Source organism: Bombina bombina, chromosome 2, assembly GCF_027579735.1.
Source record: "Bombina bombina isolate aBomBom1 chromosome 2, aBomBom1.pri, whole genome shotgun sequence".
NCBI lineage: Eukaryota > Metazoa > Chordata > Amphibia > Anura > Bombinatoridae > Bombina > Bombina bombina.
The window spans coordinates 593942438-593965832 of NC_069500.1; the positions used below are offsets into that span (position 1 = coordinate 593942438).

The following is a 23395-nucleotide window of genomic DNA, read 5'->3' on the forward strand; positions in this document are numbered from 1 at the left end:
GGGGAGAGAGAGAGAGCAAAAGAGAGGGGGGAGGGAGAGTGCAAAAGAGAGGGGGGGAGAGAGAGTGCAAAAGATAGGGGGAGAGAGAGTGCGCAAAAGATAGGGGGAGAGAGAGTGCGCAAAAGAGAGGGGGAGAGAGAGGGCGCAAAAGAGAGGGGGAGAGAGCGCAAAAGAGAGAGGGAGAGAGCGCAAAAGAGAGAGGGAGAGAGAGAGTGCAGAAGAGAGGGGGGGAGAGAGAGCACAAAAGAGAAGGGGGAGAGAGAGAGAGCGCAAAAGATAGGGGGGAGAGAGAGAGCTCAAAAGAGAGGGGGAGAGAGAGAGCTCAAAAGAGAGGAGGAGAGAGAGAGCAAAAGAGAGGGGGAGAGAGAGCAAAAGAGAGGGGGAGGGAGAGAGCGCAAGGGGTTGGACCGCTGTACTGCAAAAAATGGCCCGTGTGAACGGGCTTTAGGACTAGTATTATCTAATTTGTTTCAGTATTTACATATCTTTTGTTAAAGAAATAGCAATGCACATGAGTGAGCCAATCACATAAGGCAAATATGTGCAGTCACCAATCAGAAGCTACTGAGCCTATCCAGATATGCTTTTCAGGAAGGCATATCAATACAATGAAGCAAATTCGATAACAGAAGTAAATTAGAAGGTTGTTTTAAATGGTATTCTCGTTCGGAATCATGAAAGAAAAATGTTGGGTTTAATGTCCCTTTAATGTTGTGCCTGTACTGTTGACATTTGACTGATATTTAACATTGCTGAGAGTGGATGAGCCACTTCAGTTTTCACTATATCTTTTATGATACAGAGGTATACACAATACACAGGCACATCAGTAATGCGACTCTAATGATATACATTTATAATTTATAAAGAGTATCAGCACTGCACCTTTGTGGCATTCTTCAGAGCACGTGCATCAAATTCAGCTGGTGTTTGAAGCAAACCCAAAACAACTTCTTCCAGGTTGCCAGACAGGGCTTTTTTCAGTGCTTCATCTAGAGGCTAGAAAAATAAAGATTTAGGTTAGGTTTTCATCTGAAAATACAGCCTGCTTCCTATGGGCTAGATAACGAGTGGCACGCTAACTGTAGCACGCGAGTGATATATGGTATGTCTTTTTCGTGTGACGGAAATACTGTGCGTATTGAGTGGTTGAAAGTAAATGCGTTCAAAAAAAGTTGCCCAAACGCATAAAAAATACATTTCACAGCACAATTAAACTCATTTTAACACTTGCAAAAAAATTGCATTAAAAAGTTGTAAGGGCTCAAAGATATGAGGTCTCAGGTGTCAGAAAAAGGCTTGCAAAGGGCTGTAACATAGAGTTACATATAAACACAAGTCTAAATACATGTGTATGTATGTGAAGCTACAGTATATATATATATAAACATTAAGAAAAAAAATGTAAACCCTATCGAGCAATCCCACAAAAGCCTTAATAAATAAACGAGTAAGAGCTGCGAGAGTCTCAAAACATAGACACTAATACGGATGTCAGGTATGTTGCAAACAAATCATTTTATGTCAAAAAAATGTAACAAGGTGCATAAATAAAAATAAAAAAAAGTGACCACTCTATTCGTAATCCAAAATAATCAAAAGTATATGCAGTTCATTCATTACCCAACGTACAACCAGGGGATCCCAAGAGTCCAGAACACAGTGCGTCCACTGGATTAACAATAAATGAAGTACACCTCTGTCTTAATCCTATACACAGAATAATATATAGTAGATGTGGTTGCGAGCATGCTTACAAATATTTAAGACACTTCTGGGAGCCAATAATTCACCAGTTATCTCTGAACTTCAAATCCAGAGAGAGCTGAACAAATGCCAATGGGACTGGATATTACCGTTCAGCAGGGAATACTGGTGTCTGTCTCCTTGTCTGGTCTATGTAACATGTAACGCCTCTCACTCAGCATTACCTAGTGTTACCTGAATACAGAGTCTCAGTGTATCTTCACCCCATGTCTCCTCAGTATAAGGCTCACCACTATATATATATATATATATATATATATATATATATATATATATATATATATATATATGTATATATTAATAAAACACACAGAGAAAGTCCAGCACTCACTTAGAAGCTGTCAGCTAAGATTAAAAGCAAAACTGGAATAGTTAGTTACTGCATTTGGCCAAATGGGACAAGCCCAGGTACCACGTCAATGTCTCTTCCAAAACCTGGGTCCCTAATACAGTCATACAAATGCAAGCTCTCAATCAAACAAACTGGGAACAAGTCAGGGTTCACAGACTTATGTATTCACCCTAGAGATATGCAAAACACGGAAAGGGACTGCACTCTCAGACTAGACTGGGTACACATCCCATGACCCTGCAACATGCTCAGCCCTGGGTGCTATAGCACTCTCAGGAAGCTGTGCTGTCCCCAGAGTCACAGGCAGTTAAACCCAGACAAGTCTGGGTGCAAGGCCTATAGGGAGAATTACAAAATAAATTAATACAACAGACAGAGAAAGTCCTGCACTCGCTTACAAGCTTTCAGCTAAGATTAAAAGTAAAACTGCAAGAGTTAATTACCGCATCTGGCCAAATGGGACAAGGCCAGGTACCACGTCAAGGTCTCTTCCAAAACCTGGGTCCCTAAAACAGCCATACAAATGCAAGCTCTCAATCAAACAAACTGGGAACAAATCAGGGTTCACCGATTTATGTATCCACCCTAGACATATACAAATCACGGAAGGGGACTGCACTCTCAGACAAGACTGGGTACACATCCCATGACCCTGCAACATGCTTAGCCCTGGGTGATATAGCACTCTCAGGAAGCTGTGCTGTCCCAAGAGTCACAGGCAGTTAACCCCAGACAAGTCTGGGTGCAAGGCCTATAGGGAAAATTACAAAATAAATTAATACAACAGACAGAGAGAGTCCTGCACTCGCTTACCAGCTCTCAGCTAAGATTTAAAGCAAAACTGGAAGAATTAGTTACCGCATCTGGCCAAATGGGACAAGGCCAGGTACCACGTCTCTTCCAAAACCTGGGTCCATAATACAGCCATACAAATGCAAGCTCTCAATCAAACAAACTGGGAACAAGTCAGGGTTCACAGACTTATGTCTGGGAGCTGAGAGCTTGTAAGAGAGTGCAGGACTTTCTCTGTGTGTTGTATTAATTTATTTTGTAATTTTCCCTATGGGCCTTGCATCCAGACTTGTCTGGGGTTAACTTCCTGTGACTCTGGGGACAGCACAGCTTCCTGAGAGTGCTATAGTACCCCCAAGCTACAGTTGCAAAAAACAAAAAAGTAAAAATACAGAAAAAAATAAAGAAAGCTATCCAAAATAATAAAATTAATCATAAACTAATACTCCTATAAAAATAAAAAATCCCCCCAAAATAAAAAAAAACCCTAATCTAATACTAGACTACAAATAACCCTTAAAATGGCCTTTTGTAGGGCATTGCGCTAAGTTAAACAGCTCTTTTACTACAAAAAAGACTGTCCCCCCAAACAGTAAACCCCCCCCAAAAAAAAATAAAACAAATAACACTAATAAACCTAAACTACCCATTGCCCCTAATGTTGCATTTGTATGGGCTTTGCCCTTAAAAGGGCATTCGGCTCTTTTTCAAATTGCCCAAAAAACCCTAATTAGAAAATTTAAAAATTTAAAAAATTTAAAAAACTAACTAACACTAAAGCCCCAAATAGGTACTCATGGTTTCTGAAGTCCGGCGGAGAAAGTCTTCTTCCAGACGGGTCCATCATCTTCATCCACAGCGAAGGCGGTGCACAGTGGAGGTCCAGAGTGGTCTTCCCAGTTGTGGCCATCTTTGGCGGCAATCCTCGGTGGCATGGAGGCTCCTCTTCATCCGATGTTTATTGTAGAGTGAACCGCCGCCACTGATGACCACCGTCGCCGAGGAGCACCGCATCTTGAAAGACTGCTCTGGACCTTTACTCTGCACCACCTTCGCTGTGGATGAAGATGATGTACCCGCCTGCAAGAAGACATTCTCCGCTGGGCTTCAGGAACTGTGAGTACCTATTTGGGGCTTTAGTGTTAGTTTTTTTTTTTTTTTTTTTTTTAAATTAGAGTTTTTTGGGCAATTTGAAAAAGAGCTGAATGCCCTTTTAAGGGCAATGCCCATACAAATGCGCCTTTAGGGGCAATGGGTAGTTTAGGTTTATTAGTGTTATTTTTTTTGGGGGGGGCGTTTGGTGGGTGGGGGTTTTTACTGTTAGAGGGGGGCTTAGTAATTTTGTATGCAAGAAAGCTGTTAAACTTAGGGAAATGCCCTACAAAAAGCCCTTTTAATGGCTATTGGTAGTTTATTCTTAGATTAAGGGGTGTTTTTATTTGGGGGGCTTTTTTGTTTTCATAGGGATTAGGTTTAATTTTTTTATTTTGGATTTTGGATAATGTGGATAATTATTATTTTTATAATGTTAGCCTTTTTTATTTTCTGTAATTTTAAATTAATGTAATGTATTTTTTTTATTTATTTTAATTGTAATGAAGTGTTTTATTATGTAATTAATGGGTTAATTTAGGGGGTGTTAGGTTATGGGGCTTAGTCATTAAATTAGTTTTTTGCATTGTGGGGTTTGGCGGTGTAGGAGTTAATAGGTAAATTAGGTTTAATGCGTTGTGGGGGGTTGCGGATTAGGGGATAATAGATGTATTAGGTAGTTTGCGATGTTGGGGTTTGCGGATTTAGGGGTTAATAATTTATTTGGTAGTTGTTTTTTTTGTTTTTTTCTTAATACTTCGTGCGGGCGGTTAGTTTATTTTTTCTTAATATTTCTTACAGGCGGTTAGTTGTTTTTTTTAATTCTTATTGCAGCGGTTAGGGTTTTTTTTTGTAACGCTCCATTTGCCTTCGCTGCGTCCTGGTGGATTCCGAAAAATGGCTGCCTCGCACTGCCAACATTCCTTTGAGGATGCGTGCGCAACTGGCGACAATGACGGACGCATTACAAACGCAATTATAGTATAGATAAGGGCTAAAAGATATGACATTTTTCACCTACAGGCTACAACAAATGAACAAATATATTTGTTTAACAAAAACAAATGTAAATTGTCCCCAAATATTCAGTACCAAATACTATGGGCAACAAATATTCGAAAAACATTTTTTTATATATATTTGGTACGAAAGATTTCGGCGGAACAACATTTATTTCCCCTATATTTAACCATCCGCTTGTAATACCAGATTATGCATTATTCTTTGTGTAAGGTTGCATAAATAATACACCCCGTGCTATTGAATGCACTCCATTTGTCTTGTAGCCCATGGTGTCTGAAAATGAATTGATCAATCTTATCCAAAATAAACACATTACTAGATGGAACTGGCTGTATTTTTTATAATAATAGTCTTGAAATTTCGAAAAAAGTATGATATGTTTTTACAAATGAAGTATAACTGAAATACCTGATTTCAACATCTTTTGTCAATAGTAATGTTAAAGGGACATGAAACACATTTTTTTTTTCTTTCATGATTCAGATAGAGCATGTTATTTTAAACAACTTCCCAATTTACTTATATTTTCCAATTGTTTTTATTCTCTTAGTATCCTTTGTTGAAAAGGATACCTAGGTAGGCTCAGGAGCTGCTGATTTGTGTCTGTACCTATATGCCTCATGTTATTGGCTCACCCAATGTGTTCAGTTAGCACCCAGTAGTGCATTATTGCTTTAATCAAGAATACCAAGAAAATTAAGCAAATTTAATAAAAGAAGTAAATTGGAAAGTTATTTAAAATTGTATGCTTAATCTGTATCATGAATGAAAAATGTTGGGTTTCATGTCCCTTTAATGCTTAAAGTGTGGTACTCACCTTGCCTGTAGCAGTTTGATATGCAGCCTTTATTTCCTGACGCTGAGCATTATTTCTTTTAGTCAAGATGTCAATTATAGTGGCTTCATCAACACCTTAAACAGTTGAAGTGTTTCAGTCATTATGCAGGTTTCAAAATATTTCAAACAAAATATATTTAAATAATACTTTGTGAATATATATACATGTTTTGCTTTTTAACTCTTAATATGTAGAATTATTGCAAATTTACAAACACTATTTTACATTGTGGAGTCATTATACATAGTTTTCGCAATATAAAAGTAAATATAAGACGTTGCAGGTATTACTAAAAACTTGACTCATGACTGAAATAATAATAATATTACTGCAGTAATAAGATAAAGTCTTTGTACACCACGCTCACTATAATGTGTAAACTTGTTACGCTTTTTACATTTGAGCGATGTGAAAAGCAAATTTACTTAGTCTGCAGAGATTTATTTACTCTCCTAATAAAGTTGGTGCTGGAAAAATGTAAATACATTTAAAAGATAAGCTCATTTAGGATTCATTTAAAAATGAGCTTCACACTTCTAGTTATAGACATACTAGCGAGTGTTCATGTTTTCTACAGCATTCCTATATACCAACAGCTCTTCTTTACCCTTAAAGGGACAGTCAAGGCCAAAATAAACTTTCATGATTAAAATATGGCATGTAATTTTAAACAACTTTTCAATTTGCTTTTATCATCAATTTTACTTTGTTCTCTTGGTATTCTTAGTTGAAAACTAAACCTAGGAGGTTCATATACTAATTTCTAAGACCTTGAAGGCCGCCTCTAATCTGAAACTGACCCACAAATCATGTGATCAAAAAGGAAAACAGCATTAGTGCTGTAGTTAAAGCAAACATTAAATTGAGAAGATGGATGGATGTGTGCTGTTAAAAACAGCATAGAAAGTGGACAAAGACAGATGCAAAATGGAGATTTAATATAGAAAGTTGAAATGTTTAGTAAATACACACAAAATAATACTTTTCAATTCCTTTTGCTCGCATCCCAAGTTATATCTTAATCCGCCACTAATTATTTATAATTATAGGCTTCAAAGTAAAGGAATACAAATAGATAACGAACTGTCTCATTGTGATAGAGACCTAAATGTAATCTGTGATTATGGTTTCAGACCCTTTGCCAGTGAAGTGGTGCAAAAAAACTAATTTGATACCAGTGATTTAAGATTGTGGTGTATGCACATCATGCTTAAATCATTTGAAAACTTACACTCTTTGCAATTATAATCAAATGTTTTAATACTTTCATCTTATTCACAAATCTTCTAAATGGTATGTGAAAGCAAGTATAATAAATTTAACGATTTTGAGAAAATAATCAATTCTAAACAAAAAAAATTGATGCACTTGTTTAATGGATAACTAATAGGAAATATAACTGCACATTTTCTAGACACTGTTGTCCCTTTGTCAAAATGATTTAAACAGCTTTATGATCATTGTGGTTTACAAAGTACTGTTATTTTCAAATTTCTCCACATTTGAGACATGGATATTATTTATATGACATTTGTTCACAATTTATGTTTATCAGCCTTTATGTCATAAGTTAGACTTTTTGCCAGATGTAACTGGTTCAAAAATATTTCTGCAAAATTATAATTGTCTGGCCTATAAACAAATATTTGGAAATAGTGTGAGTAATATCTTGCAAAATGTCACATATGTACTTTGCAAAAATATGTTGTATCCAAGTAGTTATTAAAGGGACAGTCTACACCAGAATCTTTATTGTTTTAAAAGATAGATAATCACTTTATTACCCATTTCCCAGTTTTGCATAACCAACACAGTTATATTAATATACTATTAACCTCTGTGATTATCTTGTATCTAAGCCTCTGCAAACTGCCCCTTTTTTCAGTTCTTTTGACAGACTTGCAGTCTAGCCAATCAGTGCCTGCTCCCAGATAACTTCTCGTGCACGAGCACAGTGTTATCTATATGAAATACGTGAACTAACACCCTCTAGTGGTGAAAAACTGTTAAAATGCAATCTGAAAGAGGTGGGCTTCAAGGTCTAAGAAATTAGCATATGAACCTCCTAGGTTAAGCTTTCAACTAAGAATACCAAGAGATCAAAGCAAAATTGGTGATAAAAGTAAATCGGAAAATTGTTTAAAATTACATGCTATATCTGAATAATGAAAGTTTATTTTGGCCTAGACTGTCCCTTTAAATGTCAGTTGTTAAGCTTGGAGTTTCCTTAAATATTATTTTTTAGAACAAGCTTTACTTCAGTTTTAATATATTTTATAAAAAATGATCAACGTCTTCATTTATTCATGGAATTTATTCTATTTGACTACATTACCTTTAGTCTTGATAGCTTTTTCTAAGCTAGAAGCATCTGGAACTGCGTTGAAGCCTGGAAATGCATTTAACCCACCGGTGGCTTGCTGCTATAAAACAAGTAATTTAGTATGTTACATAACATAATTATTTAACCCAGAATAACAAGATAATCCCTGAATAAAGAAGTTACAGTAGTTGTTCACATACTTTGCTTAAGATATGTTTAGAAATGTTTCTTAACTCATGACAGTATACATGATGCACAATGGCTGGTTATATATGCATCTAAGGATACATTATATTGCATAGCTTTGTTTTTTTCTCATAGACTGCTGTTCCTGCTTGTCTTTGAGAATCACACATCAGCTACCTGTGCATCTTGTGCTTGTGTGAGTAACATGCTGTTAAGGTAGTTTATTGGTTGTAGCAAGGATTCTGCTTATTCTGCAGCTCCTGTACTCTTGCAACTCTCCTAAGCTTGCCATATTAGTAGCTGTGCCTCTATTCCCCAGCCTATACTTACATGCCATATCATTTTCCTCCTCTTGAACCCAGCTGCACTCCTCTACAATGTCTTCCCTATAGAAACCTCATGCAGATCTCCTCACTCTTATTATACTCACCCCTTCTTATACCATTGTTGGTGAAGATAGGCTGAACCAGCAGAGGGTGAAGCAACTATTTCTCACCCCATTTCAAATATACTTCTAGTTTTCCAAGTACCAGCCATCCAAGGATCCCAACCTTGGTCCCTTCTGTGGGCCTACTTATCACTCCCTAACGCTGATTTGGAAATTAGAGCTGGTACAAAGGCTCTGGCCATAGCAAACTGAATCTACATACTGCTAATAAGCACATCACATCTAAGCAGTAATAATTAGCAGTCTGGGGATTCATTATTAAAACATAACTATTTCTATTTAACATTACATACAATATATGCTCATCAGTGTTACTGACATGAATAGGCTAAAACACCCTACATGGGCTAATCTTTAACAAGATGGGAATTCACTATGGGATTAATTACTTAAATCCTTGTTCCTTCTTGGCAGTGGCCACAAGCCTGGTAGTCAGAAATACTGCGCAGGACTTCTGGGCCTAGAGCTGGCCCTGTTAATCAGGATTTACCATATATTACATACAGACAATACTGGAACAAACAAAAGTAACTGATCATCATTATGACCTATATGTATCTCCTATATTGACCAAACCAGTTAAAAATATGACAAAGGCAAATAATTATAACATTTTAGATAAGTCATAGGGGGTTTTGGTCAATTACTTTGAGAAAGAGAAAACAATAAAGAAAAATAACTGCATACTTACAGTAGCATATTCCGAATGATTGTCTAAGAAACATGCTTGAGCCAAGAATTCTGAGATAAAAGACATGGTTTTTATTTCTGAAATAGGAAACATTTATATATGTTACAGGCTGTGTTTTAATGGAAATCATACATATCATATATATAGCTTTTCATATTGTTAAATGCAATTTCCAATAAAAAACAATATGACAAGGCATCTACAAAACTAGAATGACATTATGGCTAAAGCAGATTTAAAGCACATTTTATTTTAAACTATTAAGTATTTTTCATTGTTGAGCCTATTAAAATCTAATGAATCAGATTAATATACAACTAGATGATATTAGTGATGTTAGTTATATTTACATTATGTAATTTTATTAATTACATAATGTGTTTGTTTCTTTAAAAAATTGTTTTATTGTAATTGGTTTTGCTTAAAAAAAATCCTGACTTGCTACTTCAGAGACCAAAAAGCTGTGAGAAAACACATACTTTAAAAAACTTTGTAGACAAATATCAAATACAGAATAAAGTAAATAGACCTGAGAACATATTTGTTTAATCAGAATACCTCTCCTGTCTTATGTGCCCTGTATTTGTTTACAGTGATTTGTCATACCAGCTGTAAAGCTTAAATTTGGGAAACCAATCAAATGGGCTGAGCTTGCAGGGACAGCAGACCTCATTAGCTTATCTCTCAATATAGACACACTATTATCATCTTTTCTCTCAATGTATAAACAACAATACTAAGGCTCTCTACTCAGGCGAGATGATCTAAGAAGTCTCATCAGTATGGTGAGGTCTCTAAAACATTTTAGAAATGCAAACTTTAACTTGAGTGCTGTTTATCTCAATATAAAGAGTTATGTATGAAAAGGAGAGACTCTGATGTTACAATATAAGGTATAAAAAAAATTAGAAAATTTGAAAGATTTCGTATGATTTCTTCAGAGAGAAAAATGGAAAATTAACCTTTTAATATCCCTCTGTCATACCCCCACTGGGAATGGGATTTCTTCTAAACTTTCTTGTTTCTATATCTTTTCTATAACCACCTCAATGTATATCCTAACAACAACACATGGCTCAAAATAAATAAATAAATATACACATTTTAAAGGGAAATTAAACTGAAATTAAAAGTGTATATATATATATATATATATATATATATATATATATATATATATATATATATATATATATATATATATATATATATATATATATATATATATATATAAGGGATACTAAACCCATTTTGTTTTCTTTCATTATTCAGATAGAGTATGCAATTTTAAGCAACTTTCTAATTTACTCCTATGATCAATTTTTTTTTGTTCTCATGGTATCTTTATTTGAAAAAGCAGGAATGAAAGCTTAGGAGTCTGCCCATTTTTGGTTCAGCACCCTGGATAGCACTTGCTGATTGGTGTCTACATTTAGCCACCAATCAACAAGCGCTATCCAGGTGCAGAACCTAAAATGGGCCGTCTTGTAATCTTTCATTCCTGCTTTTAAAATACAGATACCAAGAGAACGAAGAAAATTTTATAATTGGATTACATTAGAAAGTTTCTTAAAATTGCATGGTCTATCCGAATCCGAAACAGGGTCTCTCAACTAACTGTATCAAAAATTATAATATTGTTCTCTAGCTTGTCTAGCTCTTTATATGTCCCACAGGACCTGTACCTGTAAGATTAACTTAATTAATGAATATGTCTAAGCATTACTAAAATTACCTATGTGGCTCCCATTGCCAGTATAAGGCATAGACTATTTAACGTATCTTTCTTATATCTGTTGCCACTAACGGTACCTCTTTCTTTCTTTTTTTTTGACACCCCCTCTCCCTTTAGTTTATCACATATCAGGCATATAAAGGGGGTTCAACGTGCAACATTTTTCCATCTAGGGAGGTTGTGGGGTTAATGTTTCAGTAATATGTATACTGTTTAAGCACCAGGTGTGTTCTAACTTTTTTAACCTATCAGATTTTATGTAATTAAAGGGGTGTGACACTTAGCACTACAGGCTATGACTACGGCTACAAGCCAACTAGTGCCACACCTGGTTGCTATTTCTTTTTGATATGTGTGCCTTTTCAATTTTAACCTATCTTCAATAAAGACGTTTTAATTACAACTCCCAGGATTTTCGCTTTCTATTTTTGCTATCCGAATCATGAAAGAAAATTTGGGTTTAGTAATCCCTTTAAGTTTACAAGGAGAAGGACACTGGCACTCATTATTGATGAGATTGTTATCTTCTTTTTTTTCTCTCCCTGGGTCTGTCACATGGCTTTCCACCAATCAGAACCCCTTCCATATGTACAAGGATTGAGCTAAGGCAACCAGCACGCTACACACTGCATTATCATGGAAGTGACTGGCTGTGTGCAATATAAGATTGTGCATGGCATATCATTCCGATAGACACAACAGACTTTTAACTTTTTCATATGCCCCTAGACCAAGAAAATATTAACCATTTAAAAAAAAAAGCAAACTGATAGAGGATGTGGGGAAAAGTAATTGCAGATAAACAAACACAGCAGGATGAAAGTTATAAGGCTATAAATTGAAAGGCGAAAGTGGAATATTTTTCATAATAAAGTTATTCATTTTATATTCTGGAAATTACTACTCAGTGTCCATTGAACAAGTGCACGCATGTCTGCTTCTGTAATATACTTATCGTTAATGACGCAGAGCTGCTGTCACTCAGTGGTAAGCACACCTTCAGGGTATACCAAAAGTGAGTCTCAATAGCAGTAATAGACCTACTCAACAGAGGGCCCTTTTGTAAACTTTTTCTTGGGTTTGTAATTATATACATGCTGGACAGACAGACAGATAGATAGATAGATAGATAGATAGATAGATAGATAGATAGATAGAGCCTATAACCTGCAATAATAAAAGGCTCGCCTGTATTAGGAATGTACACATTCTGCACACAGCTATGGTATATTATAGACTGGCTTCTTAGGACCCTGAGGATAAAATCCCTTTAAACAATGAATAGAGACATCTATTTAAGACTGGTAGGCCTCGTCATTAAAAGCTTATACAATGCAGCTAAATATAAAAATAGATTTTTAGTTCTGAATAAAGAAATTCACTCAGTGAAATATAAATAAGATTGCTTCTTACAAGAACATAAGTATATAAACACACAGAAAAAGTCCAGCACTCACTCACAAGCTCTCAACTAAGATAAAAAGCAGCAATGGAAGAATTAGTTACCGCATCTGGCCAAATGGGAAAAGCCCAGGTACCTCGTCAAGGTTTCTTCCAATAAACCTGGGTCCCTAACCAGCCACACAATGCAGGCTCACAATCAAACAACTGTGAAAAAAAAAAAAAAAAAAAAAAAAAAAAAAGAAGCAACTGTGAAAAAATGGAGGGTGCACAGGTTTATGTAATTTCCCCAAACATATACAAAACACGGGGGTGGGGTCAGCACTCTCATGCCGGACCGGGTACACATCATATGACCCTGCAACATGCACAGCCCTGGGTGCAAACCAGCACTCTCAGGAAGCTGCACTGTTACCAGAGCCACAGGCAGTTAACCCCAGTCAGGCCTGGGTGCAAGGCCCAAACAGGGAAAATTACAAAAAAATATTTTAATATAAACACACAGAAAAAGTCCAGCACTCACTCACAAGCTCTCAACTAAGATAAAAAGCAGCAATGGAAGAATTAGTTACCGCATCTGGCCAAATGGGAAAAGCCCAGGTACCTCGTCAAGGTTTCTTCCAATAAACCTGGGTCCCTAACCAGCCACACAATGCAGGCTCACAATCAAACAACTGTGAAAAAAAAAAAAGCAACTGTGAAAAAATGGAGGGTGCACAGGCTTATGTAATTTCCCCAAACATATACAAAACACGGGGGTGGGGTCAGCACTCTCATGCCGGACCGGGTACACATCATATGACCCTGCAACATGCACAGCCCTGGGTGCAAACCAGCACTCTCAGGAAGCTGCACTGTTACCAGAGCCACAGGCAGTTAACCCCAGTCAGGCCTGGGTGCAAGGCCCAAACAGGGAAAATTACAAAAAAATATTTTAATATAAACACACAGAAAAAGTCCAGCACTCACTCACAAGCTCTCAACTAAGATAAAAAGCAGCAATGGAAGAATTAGTTACCGCATCTGGCCAAATGGGAAAAGCCCAGGTACCTCGTCAAGGTTTCTTCCAATAAACCTGGGTCCCTAACCAGCCACACATTTCTGGCTCACAATCAAACAACTGTGAAAAAAAAAAAAAAGCAACTGTGAAAAAATGGAGGGTGCACAGGCTTATGTAATTTCCCCAAACATATACAAAACACGGGGGTGGGGTCAGCACTCTCATGCCGGACCGGGTACACATCATATGACCCTGCAACATGCACAGCCCTGGGTGCAAACCAGCACTCTCAGGAAGCTGCACTGTTACCAGAGCCACAGGCAGTTAACCCCAGTCAGGCCTGGGTGCAAGGCCCAAACAGGGAAAATTACAAAAAAATATTTTAATATAAACACACAGAAAAAGTCCAGCACTCACTCACAAGCTCTCAACTAAGATAAAAAGCAGCAATGGAAGAATTAGTTACCGCATCTGGCCAAATGGGAAAAGCCCAGGTACCTCGTCAAGGTTTCTTCCAATAAACCTGGGTCCCTAACCAGCCACACAATGCAGGCTCACAATCAAACAACTGTGAAAAAAAAAAAAAAGCAACTGTGAAAAAATGGAGGGTGCACAGGCTTATGTAATTTCCCCAAACATATACAAAACACGGGGGTGGGGTCAGCACTCTCATGCCGGACCGGGTACACATCATATGACCCTGCAACATGCACAGCCCTGGGTGCAAACCAGCACTCTCAGGAAGCTGCACTGTTACCAGAGCCACAGGCAGTTAACCCCAGTCAGGCCTGGGTGCAAGGCCCAAACAGGGAAAATTACAAAAAAATATTTTAATATAAACACACAGAAAAAGTCCAGCACTCACTCACAAGCTCTCAACTAAGATAAAAAGCAGCAATGGAAGAATTAGTTACCGCATCTGGCCAAATGGGAAAAGCCCAGGTACCTCGTCAAGGTTTCTTCCAATAAACCTGGGTCCCTAACCAGCCACACAATGCAGGCTCACAATCAAACAACTGTGAAAAAAAAAAAAAAAAAAGCAACTGTGAAAAAATGGAGGGTGCACAGGCTTATGTAATTTCCCCAAACATATACAAAACACGGGGGTGGGGTCAGCACTCTCATGCCGGACCGGGTACACATCATATGACCCTGCAACATGCACAGCCCTGGGTGCAAACCAGCACTCTCAGGAAGCTGCACTGTTACCAGAGCCACAGGCAGTTAACCCCAGTCAGGCCTGGGTGCAAGGCCCAAACAGGGAAAATTACAAAAAAATATTTTAATATAAACACACAGAAAAAGTCCAGCACTCACTCACAAGCTCTCAACTAAGATAAAAAGCAGCAATGGAAGAATTAGTTACCGCATCTGGCCAAATGGGAAAAGCCCAGGTACCTCGTCAAGGTTTCTTCCAATAAACCTGGGTCCCTAACCAGCCACACAATGCAGGCTCACAATCAAACAACTGTGAAAAAAAAAAAAAAGCAACTGTGAAAAAATGGAGGGTGCACAGGCTTATGTAATTTCCCCAAACATATACAAAACACGGGGGTGGGGTCAGCACTCTCATGCCGGACCGGGTACACATCATATGACCCTGCAACATGCACAGCCCTGGGTGCAAACCAGCACTCTCAGGAAGCTGCACTGTTACCAGAGCCACAGGCAGTTAACCCCAGTCAGGCCTGGGTGCAAGGCCCAAACAGGGAAAATTACAAAAAAATATTTTAATATAAACACATTTGGCCAGATGCGGTAACTAATTCTTCCATTGCTGCTTTTTATCTTAGTTGAGAGCTTGTGAGTGAGTGCTGGACATTTTCTGTGTGTTTATATTAAAATATTTTTTTGTAATTTTCCCTGTTTGGGCCTTGCACCCAGGCCTGACTGGGGTTAACTGCCTGTGGCTCTGGTAACAGTGCAGCTTCCTGAGAGTGCTGGTTTGCACCCAGGGCTGTGCATGTTGCAGGGTCATATGATGTGTACCCGGTCCGGCATGAGAGTGCTGACCCCACCCCCGTGTTTTGTATATGTTTGGGGAAATTACATAAGCCTGTGCACCCTCCATTTTTTCACAGTTGCTTTTTTTTTTTTTTCACAGTTGTTTGATTGTGAGCCTGCATTGTGTGGCTGGTTAGGGACCCAGGGTTATTGGAAGAAACCTTGACGAGGTACCTGGGCTTTTCCCATTTGGCCAGATGCGGTAACTAATTCTTCCATTGCTGCTTTTTATCTTAGTTGAGAGCTTGTGAGTGAGTGCTGGACTTTTTCTGTGTGTTTATATTAAAATATTTTTTTGTAATTTTCCCTGTTTGGGCCTTGCACCCAGGCCTGACTGGGGTTAACTGCCTGTGGCTCTGGTAACAGTGCAGCTTCCTGAGAGTGCTGGTTTGCACCCAGGGCTGTGCATGTTGCAGGGTCATATGATGTGTACCCGGTCCGGCATGAGAGTGCTGACCCCACCCCCGTGTTTTGTATATGTTTGGGGAAATTACATAAGCCTGTGCACCCTCCATTTTTTCACAGTTGCTTTTTTTTTTTTTTTCCACAGTTGTTTGATTGTGAGCCTGCATTGTGTGGCTGGTTAGGGACCCAGGTTTATTGGAAGAAACCTTGACGAGGTACCTGGGCTTTTCCCATTTGGCCAGATGCGGTAACTAATTCTTCCATTGCTGCTTTTTATCTTAGTTGAGAGCTTGTGAGTGAGTGCTGGACTTTTTCTGTGTGTTTATATTAAAATATTTTTTTGTAATTTTCCCTGTTTGGGCCTTGCACCCAGGCCTGACTGGGGTTAACTGCCTGTGGCTCTGGTAACAGTGCAGCTTCCTGAGAGTGCTGGTTTGCACCCAGGGCTGTGCATGTTGCAGGGTCATATGATGTGTACCCGGTCCGGCATGAGAGTGCTGACCCCACCCCCGTGTTTTGTATATGTTTGGGGAAATTACATAAGCCTGTGCACCCTCCATTTTTTCACAGTTGCTTTTTTTTTTTTTTTCACAGTTGTTTGATTGTGAGCCTGCATTGTGTGGCTGGTTAGGGACCCAGGTTTATTGGAAGAAACCTTGACGAGGTACCTGGGCTTTTCCCATTTGGCCAGATGCGGTAACTAATTCTTCCATTGCTGCTTTTTATCTTAGTTGAGAGCTTGTGAGTGAGTGCTGGACTTTTTCTGTGTGTTTATATTAAAATATTTTTTTGTAATTTTCCCTGTTTGGGCCTTGCACCCAGGCCTGACTGGGGTTAACTGCCTGTGGCTCTGGTAACAGTGCAGCTTCCTGAGAGTGCTGGTTTGCACCCAGGGCTGTGCATGTTGCAGGGTCATATGTGTACCCGGTCCGGCATGAGAGTGCTGACCCCACCCCCGTGTTGTGTATATGTTTGGGGAAATTACATAAGCCTGTGCACCCTCCATTTTTTCACAGTTGCTTTTTTTTTTTTTCACAGTTGTTTGATTGTGAGCCTGCATTGTGTGGCTGGTTAGGGACCCAGGTTTATTGGAAGAAACCTTGACGAGGTACCTGGGCTTTTCCCATTTGGCCAGATGCGGTAACTAATTCTTCCATTGCTGCTTTTTATCTTAGTTGAGAGCTTGTGAGTGAGTGCTGGACTTTTTCTGTGTGTTTATATTAAAATATTTTTTTGTAATTTTCCCTGTTTGGGCCTTGCACCCAGGCCTGACTGGGGTTAACTGCCTGTGGCTCTGGTAACAGTGCAGCTTCCTGAGAGTGCTGGTTTGCACCCAGGGCTGTGCATGTTGCAGGGTCATATGATGTGTACCCGGTCCGGCATGAGAGTGCTGACCCCACCCCCGTGTTTTGTATATGTTTGGGGAAATTACATAAGCCTGTGCACCCTCCATTTTTTCACAGTTGCTTTTTTTTTTTTTCACAGTTGTTTGATTGTGAGCCTGCATTGTGTGGCTGGTTAGGGACCCAGGTTTATTGGAAGAAACCTTGACGAGGTACCTGGGCTTTTCCCATTTGGCCAGATGCGGTAACTAATTCTTCCATTGCTGCTTTTTATCTTAGTTGAGAGCTTGTGAGTGAGTGCTGGACTTTTTCTGTGTGTTTATATTAAAATATTTTTTTGTAATTTTCCCTGTTTGGGCCTTGCACCCAGGCCTGACTGGGGTTAACTGCCTGTGGCTCTGGTAACAGTGCAGCTTCCTGAGAGTGCTGGTTTGCACCCAGGGCTGTGCATGTTGCAGGGTCATATGATGTGTACCCGGTCCGGCATGAGAGTGCTGACCCCACCCCCGTGTTTTGTATATGTTTGGGGAAATTACATAAGCCTGTGCACCCTCCATTTTTTCACAGTTGCTTTTTTTTTTTTTTTTTTTTTTTTTTTTCACAGTTGTTTGATTGTGAGCCTGCATTGTGTGGCTGGTTAGGGACCCAGGTTTATTGGAAGAAACCTTGACGAGGTACCTGGGCTTTTCCCATTTGGCCAGATGCGGTAACTAATTCTTCCATTGCTGCTTTTTATCTTAGTTGAGAGCTTGTGAGTGAGTGCTGGACTTTTTCTGTGTGTTTATATTAAAATATTTTTTTGTAATTTTCCCTGTTTGGGCCTTGCACCCAGGCCTGACTGGGGTTAACTGCCTGTGGCTCTGGTAACAGTGCAGCTTCCTGAGAGTGCTGGTTTGCACCCAGGGCTGTGCATGTTGCAGGGTCATGTGATGTGTACCCGGTCCGGCATGAGAGTGCTGACCCCACCCCCGTGTTTTGTATAAGTATATAAACATTAACAACTAGCATAATGTAATGGGACATTAAAGTAATTTTGTATATAGAAATGAATCACTATACAGTATTGCCAAAGATATTCCTAATAAAAATTGTATAACATTAAAAATGTTATTAAACGGTATTTTAATTTGCAGTCCATGGACACACCCCTTTAAAAAAGCCTTTTGAGTGTTGTATTTTCAGCTCCATTCTAGGCTAGGCTGTGAATAAAAAGAAGCCCTGGTAAAATTTGAAGACCAGCCCTGTTTTCCATTGAGTCCATAGCATGCACACATTTCATTCTTCTCAAGAGGATTATATTAGTTTTTAATTTTTTTAAAAAGCCAGATTGTTGTTATATATGTACCCTACCACCCAATTTCATCCATGACTCTCCTCTGGAGAAGACACTCTAAACAGTGTGTCACTCAGTCTAACAGTGTAAAATTTAGCCACCAATCAGAAAGCGCTACTCAGGTTCTGAAACAAAAATAGGCCGGCTCCAAAACTTACATGCCTGCTTTTCAAATAAAGATACCAAGCGAATAAAGAAAAAATGATAAAAGGAGTAAAATACAAAGTTGCTTAAAATTGCATGCTCTGGGGCATATGTATCAAGCTCCGAATGGAGCTGGATGCCCCGTGTTTCTGGCGAGCTTGCAGTTATGAAGCAGAGGTCACAAAGGCCGCTGCTCCATAACCTGTCCACCTGCTCTGAGCAAGCGGACAGACATCCCTGGAAATCAACCCGATCGAGTATGATCGGGTTGATTGACACCCCCCTGCTGGTGGCCCATTGGCCGTGAGTCTGCAGGGGGCGGCGTTGCACCAGCAGCTCTTGTGAGTTGTTGGTGCAATGCTGAATAAGGCGAGCGTATTGCTCGCCATATTCAGCGATGTCTGTCGGACCTGATCTGCTCTGATAAATAGAGGCCTCTATCTGAATCATGAAAGAAAAATAATAGGTTTCATATCTTTTACGTAGCAGAATATGTTCTATTTATTCTTAAAGAACATTGGACTGTCGGGTTATCGCTTTTGAGTAAACACAACTTGTTGGTGTTTTTTTCAATTACATTTAGCCACCAATCAGCAAGCGTTACCCAGGTGCTAAACCCAAAATGGGCAAGTTCCTAAGCTTACATTCCTGCTTTTCAAATAAAGATACCAATTACCAAAGATCCTGTTGTGTGAATATTTATAACCAGAATTCTACACTTATATAAACAATCACTGTGTAGCATATTACAAGGTCAAATAATCTATAGTAAACTGCAATATGCAAAGTTGTGCCCTGTAAGGACTTAATGGGCTTTAATGGACCATTAGTTAAAAATAAAATAGAATAGAGCATGCGCCACTTGCTTTGACATTGATACAATTGTTTAACATTCTTTTAGCTGTCCTTTGTGCATCCATTTTGGAAAGTTATCTATAAAAATAAGGAGTATAATTCTCTAATCAAACAAAACTGATTACATGACAGCGAAATAAAAGTGCCTCTTTGTAATTGAATGTAACAATTTTGTATTCGAAATTTAGAGCAAGACATGATGCAGCCTAGTTAAAGAGAGGCAACTAATCATATTTTTGGGATAAACGGGCAAAGCTTAAAGTAAATTAAATATTCCCTGATAAACATAGCATGGAGCTCTGTAAACTATCTAAGAATGTGTCACAGCCAATGTTTTGTGCATTGGTAATATTATTCCATTTATACATAACTGGAAAGTTGTACAAATATATCACTTACATCATACCAATGCCTTTTTAGTAAGGCTGATTAGTTCTGCAAAAATCCTCTTTTTTCCTACTTTGTTTCAAACATTTATTATATAACTATGTCAATGTATATATAGGGCCCTATTTGTGAACATGTGGATGGACAAAGTTCCCAGGCAAGTAACCTGTCCTCCCAGGTTCAGGACTACTGATGCAGCATTTGGCTGATGGAATTTAGAATTGAACAAGTAACAGAGTGCAGCTTATCCCCCTACTCTTGTATGCAATTGAATGAGTCTGAGATAAAGTCCAGCAGAGATGGTAGAGAGTTTAGGATACAGGGGTCTAACTTGTAGTTGTTGCCTTGTATGTGTGATCTTTCACTGCAAAGGTTTTCAAGCTGCATCAAAAGCTTTACAAATATAGTCTATATAGTATTTTAAGGAGACATTAAACTGTAACAATTTCAGGAATACATACTAAAGAGAACTATTTATGCATTTAAAGCTGTTTATCTATTAAACTAACACTAAGTGCATGCTTAATAGAAGCTACATCGTTGAAAAGCAAAGTCCCCAAAGTTCTTTTGGACAGTGCCACAACACACAAATATAAGCATAACAAAGAAATCTCTGTGCAAAGATCGTTTTCCAAAAAAAATAAAAAAATGTAATACTGTAAAATAATAGATGCAATAGCAACGAAAAATCATTTATTGTATCTGTTGCAATATTATATTGTCAATAATGTTTTCATCTAATAATTTCTGAAAATCAGACATGACATTATGGATTATGGGGTATATTTATCATTGTGTGAGCGGACATTATACGATGTAGCGTATCATGTCCGCTGCACATCGACAAATTCCCGACAGCATACGCTGTCAGCATTTATCATTGCACCAGAAACTCTTTAGACCTGAAGGCTCGCTGGCAACAAGGGGCATCAAGCTCCATTCTGAGCTTAATAAATCGGCCCTATATTTAATCATTGTGCCTAGTTCTTTATAATCTGACAACTATTGTAGGTTTCTTTTTTTGTCTATTGTTCTACACAGAAAAAATGTCTAACCTTTGGTAAGGTAACAGACTGTATATTTCCCTACATTATAGTACAGAAGTCTGGGGTGTGGTTGTGAAGTTTGGGTCAGTCTCATGGGCTGGTTGTGTTGGTAGAAATGGAATGTGTACTTTTGTAGACAGGATTCAAATATATATTGAAACTGTGATGTTAATAAATTATGGAGAGTGGCAGAAGGGATATTGTAACACAGATTCCAAACCATTGCAGCAGCCAAAACATATGGGGCAGCTGTGATCTTTAAGCTAGCCCTTGCTAAAACAGTGAAGTATTCCATACACCACCTCCATCATCCACTATTTGCCATCATATGATCTAGCCTCTGTGTGTGGCCACCAATCAGCAGCTAGCTTTCAATAGTGCATGACTAATCTGGAGCCTACCTAAGTGTGCTTTTTAATAAAGGATACTAAGAAAACAAAACAAATGAGATAATAGATGTAAATTGGAAAGTTGTATAAAATTAAACATTCTATCTGAATCATTAAAGTTTAATTTTGACTTTACTGTCTCATTCCAAGATTGCTACAAAGAACTGAAATCTTCTAGAAAGTTTGTTTAATGTCATGGGTTTTGCATTTAAAATTCGGGTGACACAGTGCAACAATAGAAGGATTTAAATTTTAGCCACTAATCTTGTGCCATTTACCTTTATATTTGCATCTACAATACATTGTATTCAAGGATGGGCACCTCCTAGTCTTTAATCCTAGACTAGTAAGAGATTGCAGTAGTAAGGAATATAATGTATGCCTATATTTAACACTGAGCTGACATGTAACTTTATCCATCTGGACTAGTGACTGTTTTTCTCCTGACTAGTAAGCTATAGTGATATATTTTGCCCCCTGATAATATATTCTACACATAAAATTCTGCTTTATTTTAAAAGTTATCCAGCTATATTCACCTGTACTTTACACACCTCCCTATCCCCCTCCTGTAACACCCTAGGGAGGAATGCTTCTGTTATTGCTATGTGTGTGGACTTGTTGCAGGGTATTAAGTTATGCACAGACATGAGCTGTGTGCAGGAATAAAGCTGGCGCTTTCTCCTCAGACAATACAAGATGCACAATTATTGACTCTGTGTGTGCAGAACTAGAAAAACCTGTTCATGAAAAAACTGTGAAATGTTTGCACATATAAAACTGAATGTTTAAAGCAAGAACAAAAAAAAGTCTAAACATTAAAGAAACCAGTAATTTGAGTAGTGTGACAAAAATACAAAGGCTCAGTTTGTATACTCTGTAACAGAATTCTGTATGTTTTTATATAAAAAAAAAACTTAAGCAACTTCCTTAGATACAGTAATGACTCATGATTTGGCTCATCCGTTCCTATGGTTTGCAACCACAAAAATGTTAACGTATTCAGTAACTTTCAAAACATTTTTTTTTTCAGTGTTAACCTTTTAAAGTTTTGTTGTATAAAATATTTTTCCTATAATATGCATAAAGTATAAGTGTAAAATAAAAACAATATATAAAATAATACAAATGTGAAGCATTTATTTTTAATGTAGGCATAGTAAGAATTTATATTCATGCAAGTTGCAGCTAAATATTTTCAAACAAACAAATTGTTACATTCAAATCCAAGAAAATAAACCAAGACAACAATTGTTACTTGTTTTCTTGGTAGAACTAAATATAATCAAAATAAGACATACAAAATGTATTTGCTAAAATATCTAAATAACAAATAATCTTCATATATTTCCTGTAAGTGATATCTCAACATATCATTTATCTTCAAGAGCATGTGTTAGAGAAAAAGATCACTTATAGTGTATGATACAGTGCAACTTGTGTAATGTATATGTGACAAATAAAATAAACTTAAACTTACCACTTTTCAAAGGAGTCAGAATAACTCTGTGTCTCAGTTGTCAGAAGAGAAGAATGCTGTCTTGGGCTTCTATTTTATAAGGACGTTAGAGAGCCACACCTAGCAACGCAGGGATATTTTCCTCTGCCTCAGATTCGGTTATTTGTAAATCTAACATCCAAACAGCTTCCTAGGAGATAACTGTAAACTAGCATTTTGCTTAGGATAAAGAATGACATATTTGAAAATAATATTTTATAGTACATAAAGCATCCTTTGTAACTGAAACAGTAGTTTTACTGTTTAAATAAATAAAGCATTTGATGTTATTGAAAATCAAAACTAATAGGCATCTTAATATTCCTCACAGACCTTTTTTAAC

At 37.9% G+C, this 23395-nt stretch overlaps 1 protein-coding gene across 2 annotated transcripts in view; it reads right to left on the reverse strand.

Annotated features, from left to right (window-relative positions):
• The window catches only part of LOC128649298 (annexin A1), a 66513-nt gene extending 43398 nt beyond the window's left edge, over nucleotides 1-23115 (reverse strand). Inside the window, exons 1-5 of one of the 2 annotated variants that reach the window (XM_053702497.1) lie at nucleotides 23035-23115; nucleotides 9513-9589; nucleotides 8200-8287; nucleotides 5844-5938; nucleotides 886-999 (exon numbers count right to left, since the gene is read on the reverse strand). In XM_053702497.1, the coding sequence (XP_053558472.1) occupies nucleotides 886-999; nucleotides 5844-5938; nucleotides 8200-8287; nucleotides 9513-9578 (363 nt within the window). In that variant the 5' untranslated portion in view covers nucleotides 9579-9589; nucleotides 23035-23115. The remainder of the gene's footprint in view (nucleotides 1-885; nucleotides 1000-5843; nucleotides 5939-8199; nucleotides 8288-9512; nucleotides 9590-23034) is intronic. The other variant, XM_053702498.1, reaches the window with a different exon arrangement.
• Nucleotides 23116-23395: the final 280 nt, after the last annotated feature.